A 24,041-nucleotide genomic window follows, 5' to 3' on the forward strand; every position below is an offset into this window, starting at 1 on the left:
ACCTCCAGTCATTAGATGAATAAGTTATGGGAAAACTAATGTACATCATTGAGACTATATTTAATAATACTGCATTATTGTACATACTTGAAAGCTACTAAGAGAGATCTTAAATGTTCTCACCATAAAAAAACTGTAATTACGTGAAGTGATACAAGTATTGGCTAATGCTATGGTGGTAATCTTTTTGCAATGTGTAAGCATACAAAACCAACACATTGTACACCTTAAACTCACATATTACATATCATTTATATCACAGAAAAGCTGGTGGAAAACTGTATTACTAATACTGGGATAACAATACATGTAAACATAAATATAAATAAATATTTATCAAAGGCCAATTATATGCACAGTAACTAAGAATTTAACAGTGAATGACACAAACATGCTGTCATGAAGTTTAGAGTCTACTAGTCCTTAAATAATTTCATTTTGTGTTATAGGATAGAAAATTAGGCAAAGGTTAGGTCCTTAGGGGCTCTACAGGCCACGGTAAGGAGTATGAGTTTTATTCTCGATGTTATGGGGAGGGGTGCAACATGACAAGACACATAATGTAAATGCACCAAATATTTCAGCAATTGTAGACGTTTTTTCTCATTCTTTTGTGGAGTTAATATTGGCTAATTTGACTTACAGCTTTCAACCCAAAACAAAAGCAGCAAGAACAGTGATACAGAGCAATGATTTTCCAAGTTTTATTTAAAGAAGTGGCGCTTTTTAAAAAATAATGAAACATTTCTTTACCCCATTATATAAAAACATTAACAATGGAGCTACTCTACCTCCTTCGGTTCTTTCTAGAAAAGAGTTTGAAAACATGCATATAGAATTAAGAACATTTGCCTAGGAATCAGAAGATTCCAGTCCTAGTCCTGACTCTTAACTTCACAGCAAAGGAACCTTGTGCAAGCTATTTAATGTCTTCAGTCTCAACCTCTCCTTTATTAAAATAGAGATATTACTGGACATGCCTACCACACACAATAGAAGTGTGGATCAAAAGTGATAATGTTCATGAGGGAGGATAGTCATCAACCAGATTATAAACTAGAAACTACATCTTTTATTGCTTTTTTTAATAAATAGTTTGCTTGATTGATGTCCAAACCATATTGAAATATTAACGCCCCCAAGCATGAATTAACAGTTATAAATGGCAAGCCAATTTACAAATTGGTAGGTGTAGCACCAAATGGAATCAACACATTTACTGGATCCCTACTACATGTGAGGTCCTGTGGAATGCAATAGCCAATTGCAAAGAATAAATTTGGTGCTTAATGGAAAATGAAGTTTATCTTTTAATTACTTATTGAGTTAAAAATGTTAATGAGTTAAAAGAGTAAATAATATATTCCCTTAGATTTCTTAATGCTTTCAACATGTTAAACTTACTTTTTATAAATGACTGAATTAGGTTATTTTGTCCTTAAATAGTTTACCTGAACTAGATTATCTTCAAATAGGTTGGATTCTCTCTTTAAAAAAAAAAATGAAGAAAAAAAAAAGCAGTTAGACAATATAAAATAGTAAATCTCCAATATATATACTGGAGATTTACATATATATAACATATATATATACACACACATATAAAAAGATGAATAGACCTAAATGAATTAATGTGAATTAAACAGAAAGGCCTGACATGAACCAAAGATGCTACTGTGTCATACACTGAGGGGTATTTTTAACTTATGGGATGGATGGATGGATGGATGGATAGATGGATGGATGAAGATAGATAGATAGGAAAAGACTAACTCTCATAATTTAAAGACCTAATTCCAAACAATTAGCCTGATATTATCAATCTCACTTTTAAAAAAGATTTTATTTAGTTATTTTCAGAGTGAGGGGAAGGGATGGAGGGAGAGAGGGAGGGCAATATCCATGTGCAAGAGAAACATCAATGTGTGGTTGCCTTAAGGACCTGGGCTGCAACCCAGGCATGTGCTCTGACTGGGAATCAAACCAGTGACCCTTTAGCTTGCAGGCCAGTGCTCAATCCACTAAGCCACACCAGCCATGGCTCAATTTCACTTTTTAATCTAAAAGATAAAGTAAATGGTAATAATTTTAGAAAAATATAGGTGCATAAAATAAATCTTGGTAGACGTGGGGAAAGACAGAAAAAACACTGGCTTTTTCCAGTGATTGGTTTGTTCTGTTTTGTTTTAATTACGTGAGAGACTGCATTTATATCCTGTTACATGACAAAGCATCACAAATAACTTGGAACCACCAAAATTTGTAATTATGTCAAATATACACATTTAATTCTACTTTTATAACAAGTGCTTTATGTTATTACTGAAAAGCAGCTACAGAATAACTATTTTTAAAAGAAGTTTTACATAGTCAAAAACACATCTGTAAAATCTGCAGGCTTACTTGAGTTTTATCTCTGCTGAAAAATGAAATTCTCTTTCAGAGTAACAAACTGAAATACACTTATTCCCTGTTAACACAATTCTGATTTATATCATATCTTTTTATTTTACATCATTGACTAGACTTTTTAAAATCCTCACCTAAGAATATGTTTATTGATTTAATAGAGAGAGGAAGGAGGGGAGAGAGAGAGAGAAACAGAGCCCGCAACCTACTTATGTGCCCTGACCGGGAACCAAACCTGCAATATTTCGGTGTATGGGACAACACTCCAACCAACTGAGCCACCAAGCCAGGGCTGACTAGAAGTTTTTAAAGAAATGCTGTCATCTCATACTAAAGAAAAAATCTCAGTTCAAACTTAAGTAGAGACTCAGGCTCCTCTTAAGTGGTAAAATTTCAGAAGTTTAATTCTGGATTACAAAAGATGAGTATTTTATCTCCCCTTAGTTTTCATTTAAAATATATTTAATAAGGAAACAAAAATAAAACCACTTCTAGAATTTTTTATTATTGTAAAAAACAAAAAGTTACCATCTTAATTATTTTTAAGTGTACAGTTCAGTAAAGTATATTCACTTTGTTGTGAAACAAATCTTCACAACCTTTTCACATAGCAAAAGTGAAACCCTATACCCACCATAAAATAAGCATTCAATGGGTTCAAATTTGGATTCTATAAATACTCAGATGTATGACCATACGTTTCTAACCACTTTTACCTCAGAGTCTTTATCCATAAATGAGAGTATAATAACTACTTAACTGGGACTGTAAGATAATGAATGAAGTCATTAATTCAACATCTTATGTTCCTTAAGTCATTCAAACATGTTAATAGTTTATTAAGAAATTATACATTAACCCTTTACCTTTTTAAAATCACCATGGATTTAAAAAATAATAACTAATATTTTCATGGAGAATTATGAAAAGAAGTAATCACTAAACAGTCCATGTGATTGCCAAATCAAATGAATCTTTGGCACTATCCTATGGAAAAGTATCTTTACTTCTGCCAAGTAAAAGAGAAAGATTTCCTGGCTGCCTTAATAAGCTTCAGGCAAAAATGCTTATCCATTTCAAGTGTTCCAGTAACCATTCCAGTAAAGAACCTTAAAAAATAAAAGTTCAATAACCTTATCCAACAGAGTTCAATAATATGATTTTTTTTTTCAATTTTCAAGTTTCAACACATCTATAGAAGAGATCACCACCCGAGTTAGAAGATATCCTTTTCCTTTCCCTTAAGAACAATGAACCATTTATTTGTAGATAACTTGGTAGGGTAATATCCAAAACTTTGCTTCTCACAGTTGGCTCTGTATAACTTGGGAGGGTGATCAGATAAAACACAAATGAAATTTTCTTATAACATTAATTTAAATGGAAAAATAAACAGGTCTGTCTTCACTTCAGTTATCATATCAGAATAAAAACAAATATTCTGTTTTAACTCTTCAGTGCATTGAAGCATCAGAGTTCAAAACCTTAAAACAGGCCCCTAAAGATGGTCTTTAATTTGATGTTTTACGTCAAACCAAGGTTATCTCTGATATCATCCACTTGTGTAAATTAGAAAATCTTCAAAGTAAACCTTAAAATTCTACACCAAAAGTAGAAACACATAATCAGAATCATAATATAAAATTATTTCAAAAACTAAAATATGCAAAAGTGAATGGCATATGATATTAAACCATCTGGCTCTTCAATTTTTTTTCTTAATTCTTTTTTCTCAAGTTTCTAAATATGAAAACTATAATTCCTTTTTCTTCAAAGTGGTAATCCATGACCCAGAGTATGGATAAATACTTCAACATAAATACATATTAAAAATTACTAGACTTACAAAACAAAGTAATAATAATTTTACAGCCTGGAATCCAACAAATACAATAAATAGTAACACCAAAGCACTCTGTAAATTTACTCTTAGCATCTAGTAAATAATGTTTTTAAGGTTTTAAATACAATCATTGTGTTTTAACATGGTCAATTTCCCATCAAAACTCTAGCAAGATGAAATGAAATCCATCAAACTTTTTTTTTTTAGCTAAATTCTGAATTATAATCTACCAGAAGAAATGATAATTTGCCTGTTTTTCCTGTTCTGCTGCTTTTTATAAGAACTTCTCTTTTTACAGGTATAATAAATTACATATGCAAATAAATAAAAGGAAAACAAGCAATCTGAATGCTGCTTTTATATGTATAATAAAGCTTTGCACAGCCTGGTTACTTTGAGTGTTTCGTTTAGAAGAAACCCTAACTACAGGTAAAACTGAGTTTTGTACAGATACACCTATCACTAAAATAAAGTATTTTATGCCCTTTCTAGTAAACATAAAAAAGATACCCCCTTTCCTCAGCTATTTTATTAGCCTGATGCATTGCTGGATAAGTGATTTCTTGTCATTTTAGAGAATTAGAAGACAGTATATTCAAGAATCATTCAATTCCTCAATAATTCTTTCATCACTCAATTAAGACTCTCCAACTTGGATAACTTCAAAAAATTTTAATGTGTAAAATATACTAGTAGACTCGTTAATATTGTTGCCTTTGTTGTCAGACAAAACAAATATGCCCAGAATCCCCCAATAATAAATACAGGTCTTATTAAGCTCTTTTAAATGTCAACCAGTAAGATAAAATACTATCAGTCATCAACAGAAAAAACAACAACCACCACCACCTCAGGATTCCACTGAATAGAAAATATAACTTGAAAGTCAGCCAGAGAAGATAACAAGTCATACAGTAATAAACAAATACAGTAATAATAGAGAGGGCTCTCATGATTTTCTTTTTCTTTTTAATTTTTAAAAAATTTATTGATTTTAGAGAGAGGAAGGGAGAAGGAGATTGATTTGTTGTTCCACATATTTCTGCATTCATTGGTTGATTCTTGTATGTGCCCTGACTGGAGATCAAACCCACAACCTTGGCATATGGGGATGATGCTCCTCCTCACTAAGCTACCCCATGACTTCCAACATCAGAAAAATGAGTCTCCCTTAGTCATAGTAAATTATGGTTGTAGGGATTCCCATCAATACATCAAAAGCTGAAAGAAAAGGGTCAGAAATCCCCATTACAGCCACACAGGTAGAAACTCATTAGACTTAAAGTACTCTCGCTGATAAGCTCTATATTTCAAATAATGTGAATTTATTATAATCTACCTATGTTAGGTTATTTAATATCAAACAGGCCCAAGAATTGTCCTTTATAGTCCATAGTCCTCCAACTTGCTGACAGATTCTATCTGTTAGGAAATCTAAGAAATTATTAACCCTTCCTTCCTTCCTTCCTTCCTTCCTTCCTTTCCCTCCTTCCTTCCTTCCTTCCTTCCTTCCTTCCTTCCTTCCTTCCTTCCTTCCTTTTCTCTCTCTCTCTCTCTCTCTCTCTCTCTCTCTCTCTCTCTCTCTTTCTGAGATTGTATTTATTTATTCTTAAAGACAGCAGAAGGGAGAGAAAAAGACATGGAGAGAAACGTCGATCAGTTGCCTCTCACGCACCCTAAATCAGGGTCCTGGCCTGCAACCCAGGCACGTGCCCTGACTGGGAATGAAACCTGTGGCCTTTTGGTTGGCAGGACGACTCTCAACCCACTGAGCCACACCAGCCAGGGCTCATTTTTTTCTTGATCTGGCCAAATGTCACAATTAGACAGCACTTGCCTATAGCAATGTAATTTAGGAAACTGAAAGATTTTCCATAAGCCTGTCACAGTGGCTATTTTTGTCTGAGTAGGACCCTGAACACAGGTACTTATTTCAACTTGTTCAAGTCCATGAAATTAAAAATATATGAAACTATTTTCTGTCCTGTAAAAATAAAGCTTGTAAAATTTTAAAACATCATCATTATTGCAACTATCTGTAACCACAGAGACATCAGAGATGTGCATGTTGTATCATCAATTCCTAAAGTAAATGGACAGGATGACATTAGAATCAAGAGTTAAAGCTACTTAAATGAGTTGGTAGATGACATGAAAAAGCAATACCAGCCCTGACCGCTGTGGCTCAGTTTGTTGGGAGTCATTTGGCAAAGCCAACAGCCAATTCCCAGTTGGGTCACATGCCTGGGTTGTGGGTTCGTCCCCAGTCAGTGTGCATCCAAGAGGCAACCCAACTGATGTTTCTCTCTAACATCGATATTTTTCTCATTCTCTTTCTCCCTCCCTTCCCCTCTCTCTAAAAATAAATAAAATTTTGTTTATAAAACAGTAATACCAACCTGTACCTATTTCTTTGTCTTTTGTAATTTTTTTTTCAATCTCCTTTCTTTCTTTTTTTAAGATTTCGTTAATTTATTTTTAGAGAGGGGAAGGAAGGGAGAAAGAGAGGGAGAGAAACATCAAGATGTGGTTGCCTCTCATGTGTCCACAACTGGGAACCTGGCCCACAACCCAGGCATGCGCCCTGACTGGGAATCAAACCAGTGAGCCTTTGGTTCACAGGCCAGCACTTAATCCACTGAACCACACTAGCAGGGCTATAATTTCTTAAATACATCAATTTAAAAAGATCATTTTTTACTTTAATTTTGTGTATTACTTCCATATTAATAACTAAATAATGTGATAAAATAGACAACATGAAGTATCTCTAAGTGATCTTTAATACTTTAAAAGACTGATAAACCCAAAATAAGGTATTTTTCATCTTTTTTTTTTATACAATATCTCTCTCCTTCGATTTTATTCTAAATGATGGTAGGTTACTATAAAACATACATAATTGTATACATTCCAAAACTCCTAACCTTGCCAAAAAGACAAGGAAAATATGGATAAATGAAAAATATGTCCATAACATAAACAAATTCTCAATACACAACATATGGCAACCAGCCAACAAAGGAAAACAGACTTATAAAGCCTCATGAATGAGTTAAATAGATTTTTCTATATTTAAGAAGTATTTATAAGGAAAACATTTAAAGATGGTATGATATACTCTTAAACAGTACCATCACTGCCTCTCCAATCAATAACTGACTGTTTTACCACTGATATCAAGACCATTGCCCTTACTGGAAGATTTTTCATATAAATGCCACTTTATTCAAGTTCCCAAGAGAAAAATCAAATTGATCTGCATATGCTCCTCACTGTTGATTTTAAATGAATATAAGCATACTAAATTAATGATCAAGAGAAAGTACTTAATGAATTTTGCTTAGAACAGCAATGGCTGCAAACTTTAGTTAATGCATCGCATGCTGGATGTTGCAAATTACATTAAATATATACTGACAAAACTTAATATACTGTTTTTATAACTATATAACTATATAACAAAAAATAAATAACAATGCTAATCCTGTCAGTTACATTTCAAAGCTCTAATGGAACCGTCATGAGATTTATGTTAAAGGCATATATGCTATTAATGAGGTTACACAGGACTCATTTGAACTTATATTTTTAAATGTTTTAATTCAAGTATAGTTTTGAATAAATAATATTGAAGAATTAGTGTTCTTTAAATGATAAGTCACAAAATATTATGTAAATTTCTCTATTGAACAGGGCAAAATTTCATAAAATATTATATAAAAATAGAACATAATAAATGATAAATGATCATGATACTTTGTATCATTTTATGTCTGTCTGCTTTCCTCTGAGCTTAAACTTTTCCTGTTATAATTACTTATCAATCCATCTGTGCTTTAGTACATCTGGGTAGAATAAAATTGGTATTGTTTAGCACCTCAGGTGACTTGTTTCCTGTTTTCAACATGGTAGAAAAATGATCAAGTCACTTTCCTGCTTAAAAACCTTATAGTGAACTCCCAGTAGCTTCAGGATCAACCCAGAATTCTTAAGCCTCGCTTTCGGATAATAGCCCTTGCTTATCTGTAGCTTCTACCACCTTACAAAATCACCCCTCCCCAAACACACACATAAATAAAGCGCTACTGATTTTTCTGTTGCTAAAAAGGATGATAGTTTACCTCACTTCTAGACTTCTCCCCAACAAAACTGTTCCCTAAGCCAAAAACCCTGTTTACTTCTCTCTCCCAGGGTTTATCTTGCTGTATCTCCATGGACTTATACAGTGCCTGTCACAGAGCAGAACCTTGAATAAGTAGTTCATGAGTGAATTAAGCAAATGATTTTAAGTTTTTATTTAACTTTTGTTTCTGAAGGAGGAATTTACTAGGAACTTGGAAAATGACAAATGCTCACAAATGTATTCTTCTGTTGCCTTCCCCCCCCTTATTTAAAAGAGTACTTTTTAGTTATTCTTCTGTTGCCTTCCCCCCCCCTTATTTAAAAGAGTACTTTTTAGTTAAGTGGCTTTTATGTTTTTCTTAGTAAATAATATCAACATTTTTACCTGCAGGTATGAATATAGAAAAATCAGGAATGTTATATGATTATTTTTATTTTCTTCATCTTGCTTATTTGTATTTTAAACATTTTTAGTTTGAATAATAAATAACAAAAACTATTTTTAAGAACAGCTTTATAAACATGCAATACACTGCACATACTAAAGTGTGTGCATTTTGCTACATTTTGAAATGTGTATACATCCATGAAACTTATCATCACAATCAAGATAATTAACAGATTCATCACCCCCAAAGCTTTTTCAATCTCTCCTTACCAACTCTTTCTGTTCCCACCCACTCGGCCTCCAGGAAACCACTGATCTTTCTGTTGATTTAAATTAGTCTGTACTTTCTAGAATTGTATATAAAGAGAGTCAATCAGTATGTACTTTATAAAAAGTATTTTAAAGACTACTAGTGTGCCCTATAAATAGGGGTTTTACTCAAGTATTGTCGGTTACCCCTTCTACCAACTGAAAAAGGAGATACTCTACAGGGAGGAGTTAAGAGTATGCTAACCAGGAGATATTTTAAAAATACTTTCCCATCAAATTTTTGCTTTAAGTCTAATAGCCTACTGATTGGTAGCCACAGTAGGCAGCTGTTAAGATTTTCAACTATTCCAAAGTCATTTCCCAGTCATCACTTGAAAAGGTTCCCTTTATTCTAATCTCCAAGTCAAAAAAGCTTTTAAAAATCAGTTGGCAAAAGCTAGCAATGTGACCCCACCAAAGTGTCTTACCTCCTCTTAAAAATATTTTTTAAAAATCCACAGTCACTTTCTAAGCCCATCTACTAAAGCGAAAACCACTTTATCTATTGCTTTCTTTTTCCCTTCCATGTCCCCTAGAGGATTCCAGTATATCATCCTTTAATTTAAAAAAAAAGAAAGGTCCAAAGTAATTGATAAAACCTCTTTACAAGATAAAACCAAACAGTGTTCCCCAACTAATGCCCCACCTCACACAAAATTACCTAAGTACAAAATCTATCTTCTCCTCTAGTCAGTCTTCTCCAAGCTTTGATCTCAAGTAGAGGCTGTCTGTATTTGAGGTCCCCACTTCCCTACCTCGTAGCCAACTCCTGAAAGCATGGCATGTCAGCTTGGGCTCACTGCACTGAAGTTTTTCTCCCCAAGGTCACAGATGATTTCTTAAGTCTAAAAAGTCCCCTTCCTTCACTTTTGTGATGCCAACCCCGAACAAGTTTCCTGCCTATCTCCCCAGTGTTTTGTTTCAGTCTCAATCTCAAATTCTTCTTTCACCAACCCCTTAAATATTCCCCAAGGTCCCATCTTTCTCCCTGGACGTTCATTCCTATAAAGATGACTTCGCTCCTGTTTCAAGGCTTCAAATGATAGACAAGCAATAAAAATGGGCCCTATATAAGGGGTAAAACAAGCTGAACTAATCCATGCCATTAAAAGTGGGAGTAGTGGGGAGACATAGCATGTGTGCAGCTTCTGGAGTGTTGGTAATGTTCTTTTTCTTGCTGTGGGCACTTGGTTACACTGGTGTGTTCAGTTCGTGAAAATTCATCAATCTATATACTTATGTACACTTTTCTATATAAATGTCATATTTCAATAAAGTTATTTTTTAAAAAGAGAAAGAATGACCTAAATCAGAGTTCAGATTCTAGGTCTGACATGTGTTATTTGGCCAAATTACTTACGTTATTAAAGCTTTAGTTTTCTCACATTAAAATGCAGATGATAATACCTACTTCACAGCACTGTAAAGAATGAAATAAAATACAAGTAAGGTACCTGGCACACAGGTACCTTGTGATTACAAATGTTACTTCTCTTCTCCCATGCTTTCTCAATTCTGAGTCTCGAGCCTAGACAGACTTCTTCTACACTCCAGCTCAAAACTTTTCCTCCCAAAGTGATCCATCTCTAGATCTAAATGGCATCTCAAACTGAACTCATCATCTTCCTCCTTACAATTATCTGTTCTTTCTCTGTAGTCTCTTGAAGTCTATGACTGAAACTTCTACCCACAATTACAGCCACCTTAAAAATCCCAATTTTCACATTTAGACCACCAAGTCCTACGTACTTATATCCTAAGACATCCACTGGGCTGCCAGTGGTATAGAAAAATGATGTATTACTACAGTTGCTTAATTATTACAATAGCTTCCTAACATATCTGACTCCCCTTTTACACTACCCTCCATATTACTTCCAGAATGATTCTTCTAAACTGCACCTCAAAAGATGTCGCTTCTCTGCTTAAAATTGCTTACCTCCCAGGTCAAGCTGTCACTCAAGGTGATTCTCGAAAAAGTTCTAATCTTACTTGTCAGATTTACCCCTTACAGTACATTGAGCCAAACCAACTTTCTTGCAACTCACTATGTGCTTTAATTCCTCCGTGTTCCTGTATGTTTCTCTCCCTAGAATACTCTTTATTTGCCCTCGCCCCCAATTTGGCTAATTCTCATTCCTCATTTAATAAATATATTCTTAGAAATAACTCCTAAGACTATCATAGCCCTAGGCTGGGTTCAATGCCCTTTTTCAGAACTCCTATAGCACTTTCTGCATACTGTTACAGTGCTTGTTACCAGGGTGATAATCAGTGGTAGTGAGCCCCTTCTGGACAGTGAGCTCCTGGTGGACAGAGACTGCCCTGCTATTCATACTTCAGCTTCAGGGGGCTCAAAAGAGGCAGACATAGCAGAGACGGTTAAGGTTTCTTAAATGAATAAAGGCATGAGGAGACAGGAGAAAGCAGGAATATTATTATTTCCATCTCTTAAAATGTATACAAATTTATACTATCATAAAAGTTAAACGGGTTTTAAAACTAATTTTTAATGGTATTTTGACAAAACTCGCCTTTAAAAAGCTCTATTTTCTCAGGTCATTCTATACAAAGAGGTAGAAAACTTGTTGCAAGTTTTTTAAACATTAAAACAATATTTTCTAGATATCCTCCAGTGGCCCTTCTGCCCTGCTGAGACCTAGGACTTCAATCTGTAGCTACAGAGTACATCATCTTGGCTCCCTTGTCCTCTGGCTCCCAGTTGGGTTCTACAGAAATGAGGCTTCAGCTGATGAGAGGGGAGGAAAAGGAGGAAGATCCCTCCCCATTAGGCCTCCAGCTTCGGCGTACAGAGAGTTTCATAGTGTCTGTGGTCCTCTTCATCAAACCACAGCTTTCTGCAGCGACAACAGCGCTCGCTGGATTCTGGTAACTGCCCTCTCCCTTTTTTCCTTCAAATCTAAGGTGGGCAACGCTTCCCTTGCTTCTAATTCCTGGGTGTTTCTCCATCCATTGTTGGTTTTAATCCTGCACATATTTCATTGAACTCTCCTCAAATATCCTTTTAAGGAAGCTATCTTGCTAAGGGTTTGACTAATACAAATACAGAAACACTTAATCAACTAGCAGCATTTTTGCCAGTGCTTGCTATAGCATGAGTTCTCTTGTTAATGATAGCCCCATCTTACAGAAAAGCATCAACAAACAGCCTCTAATGTTTTAATAAAGACATGCCTATATCCCAGCCCCAGCCAGTGTTCCTCAGTTGGTCGGGCATTGTCCCGAGAACCAAAAAGTCTCTAGTTTGATTCCCAGTTACAGCACATGCCTGGGTTGCAGGTTCGGTCCCTTGGGGCATGTATAGAGGACAACAAATCAATGTTTTCCTCTTACATTGATGTCTCTCATCTCTTTCTCGCTCCATTCCCTTCTCTCTAAAATAAAAAATAAAAAATGAAACATGCCTATACCTTAATCTTTCTAGCCCTAAATTCATAAGTCCAACTCATGTATATAATTTACCCAACAGCAATTTGAATTCAAAATGAATTAGTAACTCATTTCTCAGGATAAACTACCTGAAAACTATTCTCAACAAACACACACACATCCATATCTGTGTGTATATATAATGTATTTTACGGTAAGAAACCTCACTCAAGTATTTCCACTGCTATATTCTAAATAGAAGAAAAATATCATCAGTCTCTCAGTTTAATTCAAGGTTTAAAAATACTTATTGAAAATCCTTTAATAGTTTCCTAATAATAGCTATTGCTTAAATTAAATGGTAAACTATAATCATCACATAATTTGAACTGAATTATAAACAAGAAATGGCATGTGATGTGTGAAAAAAATAAAACAAAGAAATTGTTTCTATTTTTTTCTAATTGTCAGTACTACAGAAATGATTGTGTAATAGATTCAATATGATTGTACTACTGCTCCTTGACACAGTAAGTGGAGGAGACTCATAATTAGAGGAAAAAGTTTTTTCCTAGACATTACATAGTCCTCTTCTATTTATTTCTGACTCTAAAATTTACCAAGTAAAGTAATAATTTATGCCAGATTACTTTGCCTCTAGATACAGAAAGAAGGAAGGAACAGCTCTACCTGAAATTATAACCTGAGCTCCTCACTGGGTACATACCTCTCTGACAAGCATTATATCCAAGTTCTTAAATCTCAGATACCAGCTAAAGAATTTAGAGCTATTCGTGCAGCATTTTTTGTAGTTACATTTCTGCCCGACTTATTGGCAGCTATAAATGTTTTTCCTTAACCTATCTCTTCTCTATTGCCTCTCATCCCAACTAAAAATGGAACTACCCAAGCGTCCCTCCCCCTCCCCCAGCCTCACAACTCCCATTATTCTTATCCATTAAGCAGTAAAACACATTGAGGCAAAAGTTTAAATGAGCAGTGGAGTCACAAGAAGTTGCTAGAGGGATTAACAAAAAAAGAAGCCAAACACAAAAAGACAAATGCTGTATAATTCCACTTATACAAGGTACCTCGAATAGTTAAATTCGTTGTGACATAAAATAGAGTGGTGATTGACAAGGGCTCGGGACAAGGAAACAGGGAGTTACCATTTAATGGGTATAGTGTGTCAGTTGGCAAAGATGAAAGTTTTAGAGATAGCTAGGGACAGTTGCACAATAATGTGAATGTACTTAATGCCACTGAAAAGTACACCTAAAAATGGTTAAAATGGTAATTATTTGTTATATATATCTTTTACCATTATAAAAACAAAAACGAGAAAAGAATGATTCTATCAATAATACATATCAAGAGACTTTCCCTTCTATGTTGGCAAGAGGCACAAAAGGAAAAAACACACATAACACAACTTCCCTTTCCCTACCCAATCCCAACACTCCAAACTGAAGCTAATTGATAAAGAAATAGAGAAGAGTATTGATCAAAATTGGCCTGAGACTTCACAAATTAGAAATCCAAACTGCCTAAATCCCAAACCAATCAACTTATGTAACAAAAGCATAGGATTTCAAACAAAAGTCGGGTTTTACTTATAACACTGTTGTAGTTAAGTAATTGCATAGAGTTGTGTTTAACTCGCACAACAGCAGTATCTTCTATTTAATCAGAGTACTGGCATAAACTTCTAGCATCTAATCCACGATTCTCTGTTAAGTCAAATTTATACCCAAGACTTCTTTAAAATATATATATATATATATATATATATACACATGTACATATACATATATATACACACATATACATATACATATATATATATATGAACCTTGTTTGAAAAGAGACATTTACAGTACAATGAAAAAAACAATGACCTTGGAAACAAAAAAAAAAAAAAAAATCTTAATATGTTTTGGCTCCGCCACACCGTATCTGTATTACCTTCTCTGGGTAAGTCTATTTCCATTTATAAATCTCAGTTGTCAATGGGAATTGTCACCTACCTCACAGAATCATTCTAAAATTTAAATAAAATAAAGCAAATTAAAATAAAGCACTTGAAACGATAAAGTACAATTCCATTACTAAATTTGTTAAAACACAAAGGAGATTAGTCTAACAAAAATTCATATCAAAATTACATATATATTTCATAGTAAAACAATTAGGTAATCTGTTGTCCTAAAATTCACAGGAAGACTACTGAAATACCCACATGATAGAAACTTCTCAGAGATTACATATTAATCCTGGTGCCAAATATTAGAAATACTGGGAAGAAATTGAGCTAGATGTAGTGATAGCCTGTTATAACATGTTATAGCCTCAATTCATTTATTCCAAAAACATCTAATCTGAATTCCAGGCACTGTGCTCATCAGTGGGAATACAAGCGAGAAGATAAAACCTTGGTTCTTGTCCTCAGGGAGCTTCCAATATAATCAGGAGATAAGACATTAAACAACAGATCATGCAAATAATTCATTAAGATATGATAGGTGTCTAATCCAATTTTGGAAATTTCATGCCAGTTGGACCATCCTTTGTCAACCCAATAAGCTTTGAGTGTTTAATAAATCTTAGCTGTTTCTATAGTCATTATTTTAAAAGCCCCATGTTCCACTGTCCTCATTAGGAACAATTGTATCCCTGGTGTTTGGGAGATAAGAGGTAGTCAACCTTATTATCTAGGAAAACCCAGATAAACTAGACCTATCATCCAATTCCTCGGTAAAAAACAAAACCAGCCCTGGCTGGTGTGGCTCAGTGGACTAAGGGCCCCGCCGGCCTTCGAACTGAGGGGTCACCTGTTTGATACCCAGTCAAATAAATAAATAAAATCTTTAAATAAAAAAAAAAAGGCCCCAGGAAGTATAGCTTCTCATTCCAAAGTTGACTCATATGGTACTTTACATACACTTAAGCAATTACGCAGATGCTGCAAGGTTTCTTCAACAATACTTTAAACCTGCCTGAAATGCTCTAACCCCAAATCTTCTCATATAACTGAGTCTTTAGATATTACTCAGGTATGTGCTTAGATGTTTCCTTCTCCAAGAACCTTCCTTGACCACCCACCCACTCTAATGTAGCCTCCCAATCACTCTCTAAATTACCTCACCCTACTCCATTACTTTTACAGTACTTAAATCGCCTACGACATTTATTTACTTGTTTATATGTTTCACCTTCAAACTGGAAAGTTTCATAAAAGCAGGGGCCCATTTTATTCTCTCCATACCCTCAAGATATATATTCTTTGCCAAATAGCCCCAGTTTTGTTTAGGTAGTTCAGGTACAAGGGAGCAATGTTTGCAGCTCAGGGGATGAAGGATGACTGATTTAAACCAATTATGGTAATCCTATTACCTCTGCTGATAATTGGTTTAGGGGAGGGAATGGACAGTTCTCTTCAATAAGGCAAGGAGCTATCTGCTAACCAACTTCAAGAAAAGGGTTTCCTTCTTGATTAAGAGACATGAAGAAAGAGAAACCTTGCCCTTCTCCCTGTCTTTATACTTGATTGTATGAGAAAAGAGTGCTGGGAATCTGATGTAAGGATGTTGTATTCCTGAGAGGAAAACCATGAAGATGGCAAAGAAGTTGATCCTGCACTCTGGATGCATCTGGATTCATTGAATCAACTATGAAACTACCTCTTCCAGACATCCTGTTATGTGAGACTTATTTTTAAATCCTGATCAATTAAGCCATTTTCTATCTCCTGTTTTGATACCTGCAGCCAAAAGCATGATAAATTCTTAAGCCTCTGTTTCTTCCGTAACATTAACAGAAAATAGTACCTACAGTCTAGTGGATTTTTGAGGGGATCAAATGAAACAATGCAAATAAAGGCCAAACATAAATAAAATACTCGAATGATAGCATTGTTGCTATTGTTACTATTAAACAATAACCTTCAATGACAAAACTCCGCAAGGTCTTTAAGTAGTAGTTAGGATTTTGTTATTTTACAGAAAACATTCACTTTAATCCTGTTTAAATAAAATCATGTTTAAAAGAATAACTCATTCACTAGCTTTCTTCTCTCAGTAGCTCTTGGTGTTTTGCTTTCTCAAGTTTGAAGTAGGTAAGTAAAAGGAGAATCAAGGCATATACCAGATCACTAATGAAAAATAATCATATTAATTTTAGGGAAGAGGCTCTTTGTAGTATCAGTTCCTTTCTTAACTCACATGGACAGAGCCACATATAAATTTTCATCTTACCTTCTATTGTTACCTTCACAAATATTTTATCACTATTTTAGTATGACTTAGATTAATCAAAAATTAAAACTATTTTAGTAAAGTACAAAAATACTTAAAATAGAAAAAAAAAAGACCAAATTGTTATACTGCAGTCTCTATACTGTTTTCTGTGCCAAACTACTTGTTCAATATGCCATGAAACAAAATTAATACAGAAGATCAAAAAGAGAAGACCTCCACGTCATTGGTTCAAGCTCACTCCAGCTAAACTGTGATTCAAAATATGATGGTTCATTACTGTCAGAAAGCTGTTTACTTTAAGAATAATGAAAATTCTTAAAGTAAAAGATGAGGGTCATTCTGTCATTATTAAAGTGACACCAACTGAAGTTTCTCTTTTAAAGGACAGGAAACAAATATTGAATCCTCCATTGTACTGGGACCATCCAGGCTCTTGAGTACAGATGAATGTTGGTCCTGTCAATATTATGAAAACATTATTAGCTCTACTTTTCAAAAATCTTTAACTATTAACCTACTCTGACAAATTTATGTTATCCATTATGACCAACTGTAAATTTCGGCAGCTGCAGGACTATGAAAAGTTGCTTGGAAAAACTCTTTTCTTCCCTGGGTGGACCATTTTTTTCCTGTTTTTCAATGTCCTCACACGACTAATAAGATATGCAGTTTAGGGCAGGTAAAAATAGCCTCTATTATTTTTCTAATATTAGAGAAAATGAGTAGACCACCCTTCAGATCACTTTTTGTAGAGAATATGGGATTTTAATATAATAGTCAAGTAACTCTCACAGTCCTAGTCATGTTAAGTTCTATACATGTTAACAAAACCTTACATGACAGATGTTACATATGTAAAATGTATACAAAATATAAGCAAAGTTTAAAATATAAAGTTTAAATATAACCACTTATTTTTTTATTCCAAACTCTTCATATGTTAACTAATATATCTTATTCCATTGCTCTATTGCTACTTTAACTCCTTCCTTGGGAAAACCATAAATTATTAATAAATATAATACTTTGGCATGTTTCCAAAGGCTCACATATTACTAACATATAACTAGCATGCAAACATTTTATCAAAGCAATAATGTACACAATAGTGGAGAATATTACTATGTACTCCACAATAAAATTATAATTATCTTCATACATATGTTTAAATTATATATTCTCAGCAGCAGTATCTTTTAAATCCACTACTTTAATCCCCAATGCTGTGTACCAACATTAACGTAGCACTTGTGATCCCTAAAAAAGAAAAAAGATTTTAAACCCATATTTTTTTCCCACAAATTTTACTACCAACTACAAACTGTTAGGATAAAATGTTAATAAACTGCAACCTATATGTAGTCTGAGCTCTGGCCCAAAGTGTATGTTTTAATTTTAAAACAAAACAATTTCATTTTCTAGTGGTAATTGAAGATGGAAGACACACATGGTCCACTTACTGCAAAGCAACTAAAATGTAGTAATGGTTTTTTCCATCTGGAATTGGGTTTACAGGGCAAACTGGATCTAAAGTGTGGGAGTAAACCTTTCATTTTTCTTTCACAGAACTGAAAAATACATTACAATATTAACACTTTTTCTAAGAGTTAAGATAAATATCTGGATAAAGAATGTTAAGATTTAATTCAACATCTTACACATTTTCTTTTCTTTAGGTTTATTCCTTTGAAAACTCATTTGGGGAAAGGAGATACTTCTCCTAAAATAATAGAAAAGAGAGCAATCCAAGGAAAAAGTTGCACAGTCAAGATGACACATTAGATAAGACTCGTTTAGCATTTTGGAAGAAACATCCTGGATATTGAAAAGGGGACAGTTAGTTTATCTTACAGAAAATTTCATTCCCATTATGGTATTCCTTCATTGCTTTTAGAAATTGTGAATTTGTTAACTGCTGGTCAATCAAGTTTCTAAAGAGATTAACATTACTTAACTTGCTTAACTTTATTTCCTTCAGAAAGAAAGGAAGAAAAGGAGGGTTTATAACTTTTTAGGGGGGATGACAAAATAGTATAAAGGGATAATAAGGTGATGCTGGCAGATAGTAATCCAATAATCTTTCTTTTATATGTAGGAGTATTTATTGATTGATTGATTTTTAGAGAGAGAAAGACACAAACACTTATTTGGTTGTTCCACTTACTTGTGCATTCTTTGGTTGATTCTTGTATGTGCCCTGACCCGGGATCGAACTCACAACCTTAGCTTATTGGCAGGATGCTCTACATAACTGAGTACCCACTCAGGGTCTATATGGAATGGTATATAAGTGTTCCTTTCTATAATCACATAAAATGGGCATACAGTATATGTGATATTTGTTTATTTATATATTCAACTAAAAGATTCATAATTTAAAAACTAACGTTACTTTTCAAAGTCCAAGCTAAAATACCACTTGGTTTCTGTAGTTTCTGACAGTTTACTTAATATAATGTTACTGTCTGGCATGTGTATAAGAGGTTCAACTTTGCTTTATAGCAGATTTGCCTTTCTGTACTATTACATAATTTGAAAGGATCAAGTCAGTTTAATAAAAAAGTAGTATTGCTACTCAGCAATTAGTAGGTGGCAGTTATTCTTTCTGTGGCAGTGTGGCTTGAAGTTTAGTAGCATCTCATATAGGAATTGTTCACAACTACAACATCTAATGTTAAGAGTTAAGTGATCAAACAAAATTCCTAGGAGAAAAAAAAACCTGAATAAACAAAAAGTCTTCATTATCTAGACTTTCAATTTTCACCCATAAAATTTCTCTGCCTTCCTCACACCACACACACATCTGCCATCCATGGGAATGGAGGGTATAAGCATCAGGGTTAACCAATGGTTAAGATTGCATATTTGATCAAATCTTTAAAATCTCTTCTATCTGATTATGCAATACTATTCCCTAAATCTGTACCATCCTAACCTAGATCAGAAGGCAATCTGGTATACAGAAAGAAAAAAATGTACCTTTCAGTTTCAACCACAGGTTCTAAAGTTAAAGAAATCTTTGTTAGAAACCCAGCTAGAAAGGCATTCCTGGGCAAGTTTCTTTTTCTTATTCCTTTAATGGAGAAAAAAAAAAAACTACTCTCTTAAAGAATTGTTGGAAGAATTAGAGAAAATATGAATAAAGCGATGAACACAGTAACTGGCACATGAAATGACAAATAATCATTATTTTTTTTTGTTATTGGCTATCTTTGAAATACAAATAAGCTATAGAATGTGGGACTCAAACTGTCAAAGTCCTTATGCTGGAGGTCATTTTGAAGGTCAGAAGAATTTTTCACATTGAAAAAAAATTCCTTTGAGTCTAACATCTTCATTCACTCTAAGAGTTATCTGGTGCTTTTGACATATGAAGGCACTACCTTTAATATCAAGGATACCTCATAGAAGAAATTAGAGCTATCACCCTTCCCTTCAAGAAACTTACATCTTAGAGGAGGCTAGTTACATAGTTACCGAAATACGATTGTGTGTGCTACAAAGATAGCCTGCTAAAGAGAGAAATGACCTAACAGAATCAGAATTTAAATTTCTACACAAACATCCCACCTCCCTCCAGGGATTTTCAATCATTCCCTCTATAATTAAACCTAATCCAAACCTTTGTATAGACTTGATCTGTCTGGTTCTTTAAAACAATAAAATAAGTAATTAACCTGACTGGCCACTTTTAAGTTTATTTTTTAATTATAGTTGACATACAATATTTGTTTCAGGTGTACAACATAGTAATTAGACATTTATATACTTTATGCAGTGATCCCCCGTAAGTCTAGTAATCATCCATCACCATACATAGTTATTATGATATTACCGACTATATTCCCTATGCCATTTTTACGTTCAGAACTGTATACTAAAATTATTAAAACTGTGTTGTAAAACTACAAATTAATTTCAAGTATTCCAAAGGTGACTTCTTAATGAAAGAAAGTAAATATATAATAGTATAGGTAAGCACTTATCACGTACCCACTATAATCTGCTATTAGAAAATAATTTCTTGATAGATTAAAAACCAATATTTATTTTACATGCATGCTATTACTTATAATAATGACTCATGTTTCAGAATGTTTTTATTAGAGTAAAATAAAGATTCATACATTACTGAAAAATTATTTCTGTGATTTTTAAGATCAGAAAAATTCTAATTTGCTTACTAAAAGAATTTTTCACTCAGGTACCTTTTTAATCTGTCACCTTAAAATTTTGTGTTTAAATATGGTGACATCCATTTTAAAGACAACTTCAAGATTCCTCTCTTCAGAAGTTAGTGCACTGCTGTAGAATAGTGCCATTAAAGTTCCAAGTAAACATAAAGGGGGAAAAAAAGAGCGATCAGATCCACTCTCTTACCAAAATAAAACTAAGTTTATTCTATGAAATCAGATCTACCTCAATATTTGTCTTGGATTCAAACAACAACATTCACCTAGAAATTAATGCAACAACAATTTACTCAGAAGAGTCATTGTCAATTTTCCAAAAGGGGCCTCTTCACCTATATTTAGTTCATAAGGCAAGCCAGTCCAGAATTTTTGATGCCAATTACAATGAATGGAAGAAATAGATTTAAATCAAATAGCACCATCTAGCAGGATTCTCACTACTTTGCTTACAAACGTAGATGTTACTTGGGGTTCAGTTTGGGAGAGCTGACAGCAGAAGTGTCAATTACTTGTTTTCATGAAAGAATCACTGAATTAGAGCTAAGAAGGTCCAGACACACCAGGTCCAACTTCCTCGTTAATTATGTCAGATACTAAATTTTTTTAAACAAAGTTATCAGGATACAGATTAGATTCCTGAAAGTCCAACTAAAATTTAAATTTACTTTTATTCTCAAATCCAACTACCCTCAAAATAAATGATTATGTCTCAACACATTTCAACCCCTTCACTCCCAATAACATGAAATCCAAATGCTCTGTAATCATTAAAACAGCCTCCCCTAAATGTTCTTATTTTATCAGATATATTACAACTAAATGATTAAGGGACACAAATTAGACTGTTATTGCAAAACTTTGATTCTAGTAACTGCTGTTTCTCAACCAGGCTATGATGTTGTCTTTTACGCATTCCTTGTCACAGCAGTAAGATCCTGAATGTAGCTCCTCAGAAAATACCTCTGGAGAAAACAAACAAACATCATCAACAACAAGAAAAACCAGCATCTCTCCGTTAACTTTCTATTGTTATTTTGCTATATCAAGACCTGCCACCCCTAAATCCTATGGGAATTGTGTGTTGCAGCCAACTCGAAGATTAGGAAATGTTCCCATCCCTAGGGCATAAGAAACTTTCAAGAGACTATGCTAACTGCCCAAAGCAAAGAGAGAAACTCGCGAATTCAGTTTTTATTTAAGCAGCTATTTCCATGCGCAAGGTAAGCAAAGTAGCTATTAGGAGATGCTCTCAGACTTTTCCACAGTCTACACACCGTCAGAACCGGAGAGCACGTTCAATGACAAGGTAAGCCTCACCCTCGAAGTGGAGGTGGTTCCTGGGAATCACAGATCTGCTGCACAGAAAAGAGGGGTTCTTCCTCAGTGGTCACAGTCACTATTCGCTCTCATTTTTAGTAACCACTAAATCACCGTTGCAAGTGCATAAGAATAGCAGCAAACAGCCCTGCTTAGCAGCGTGCCGTGACGGTGGCATCCCGGGCCGGAGGGGCTCTTTTCTCGCAAGCCTCCTCTGGACTCCCACCGAAGTTAACACCTGTATCTCTGCATAACCTCAACCGAGCAACTCCTTCCCACATCTACAGGCTTCTCCCTCCCCGAAAATCCCTTTGGGACCACTGCCCCTTCCCCACCACAGACAACCCTCCTCTCGCTCGTTGCCGCAGCTTACACAACACCTCCCCCAAGCGACCCACGACCACCGCCCCGCCCGCCGCCGGGGAAACCGAAGCCCCCAGGTATTTGGAAAGCAGCAAGTCTCCCCCAAAAAGTTCGCCAGCCACCGCTGCCGCAGATTTGAGTCTGCTGCGAGAAGCAGGAACGCCAGCCTGCTCCAGCAGATCCCGCTTCTCGCCAGCACACTTTTCCTCCCGAGGAACTCGGTCCTTCTCAGACTCCCAAACTTCAGCGGCGCCCCGGGCGCCCACCGTCCCAGCCCCGCGAGGTGTGGGGAGCTAGGAGCGCCGCGTCCCTCCGCCGTCCAGGGAAGTCCCCACGCCCGCACACGCCCTCCGCGCCCCGCGCGCGTCTCCGCGCCCCGCGGGGCCCCGCTCGGCCGCTCCGCGCCCGGCTTCCGCCCGCCTCGCAACCGGCACCGCCGCCCTAGCCTCTCCCGGCACTCTCCGCCCAGAGCCCCGGCGCCCGAGCCCCCGCTGTGGTATCCCCCGCTCAGTCCGCCAGACCCCAGCCCACCCCTCCAAACATCTACGATCCCACCACGCGCCCTCCTCCATGCAGCTGCCCCCTCCCACCAGCCCCGCGACCCACGGCGGCTCTCCGGGTCCCCGCAACCCGGGACCCCAGCTCTAAAGTTACTTTGTAGGGAGGTGAACCCTTGGGTTATTTCCCTCAACCACCCAAACAAGTTTCCCTCCTTGCCACCAGCACCGCCGCCGCCCCCCAACACACTCCCTCCCTCCTGCCCGTAGCCCCCCACGGCCTCCGCCCCGCGAGGAACACCTCTAGGGAGACAGCCGCTCCCCGCACCACATGCCCCCAGCTCGCGTACCCCTCCCCCGGCCAGCCCATCCCCGGCTCTCCCCGGGCAGAGAGTGTCTGTGTATCTGTGTGTCTCCAAGAGAGTGCGCGAGTGCGTGCATGTGTGTGCGCGCGTGTGCAGGCGGAGGTGGGTGAGAAGCGGAGACACTTACTTCTCCCGGGCCTGGCTGTCGGACGGGACGGCGCTGCTGTTACTCTTGCCTTTGCCGTACATGCTTGTGCCGAGAGCAGCTCCCACTGTCACGCACCTGTCAACCCATCACAGCCTCCTCGGGAACAGCCCCGTCCCCATGGCGACCCACGCAGCCACCCCCACTATTGGCCGCTCCACGCCAAAGCCCCACCCCCTTCGCCCAGGCAACGTGCGAGACTGACAGGCCTCCCCCTCCCTTCAGCCTTCCGGAGTGCTCGGCGGCAGCCACAGCCTAAGCGGCAGTCTCCTCCCTCCTTCCCTCCCTCCTGGGTTCCCTCCCTCCTTCCCTCGCAGCTCTCCTCCCTCCTCCCGCTCTCCTTCCCCCCTCCCCCCTCCGAACCCCGGCGCAAGGGGGGAATTAGAAACTGCTCTAGAAGGATTTTAAACAACTGGCTGTTCTCTCCGTCGCCGCCCCTCC

The 24,041-nt window shown here is 36.3% G+C and overlaps 1 protein-coding gene across 9 annotated transcripts in view; it reads right to left on the minus strand.

The window, feature by feature from the left end:
* Positions 1-23,745, minus strand: part of SSBP2 (single stranded DNA binding protein 2) — a 234,429-nt gene extending 210,684 nt beyond the window's left edge. For 2 of the 9 annotated variants that reach the window (XM_090276442.1, XM_090276437.1), the window contains exon 1: positions 23,583-23,736. In XM_090276442.1, the coding sequence (XP_090132568.1) occupies positions 23,583-23,644 (62 nt within the window). In that variant the 5' untranslated portion in view covers positions 23,645-23,736. Of the gene's footprint in view, positions 1-23,582 lie in introns of all 9 variants that reach the window. The other 7 variants (XM_090276445.1, XM_090276441.1, XM_090276444.1 and 4 more) reach the window with 7 other exon arrangements.
* Between the last annotated feature and the right edge of the window lie 296 nt (positions 23,746-24,041).

The sequence above is a fragment of the Furipterus horrens genome, unplaced genomic scaffold (assembly GCF_987537825.1).
Source record: "Furipterus horrens unplaced genomic scaffold, mFurHor1.1.pri manual_scaffold_5, whole genome shotgun sequence".
Lineage (NCBI taxonomy): Eukaryota > Metazoa > Chordata > Mammalia > Chiroptera > Furipteridae > Furipterus > Furipterus horrens.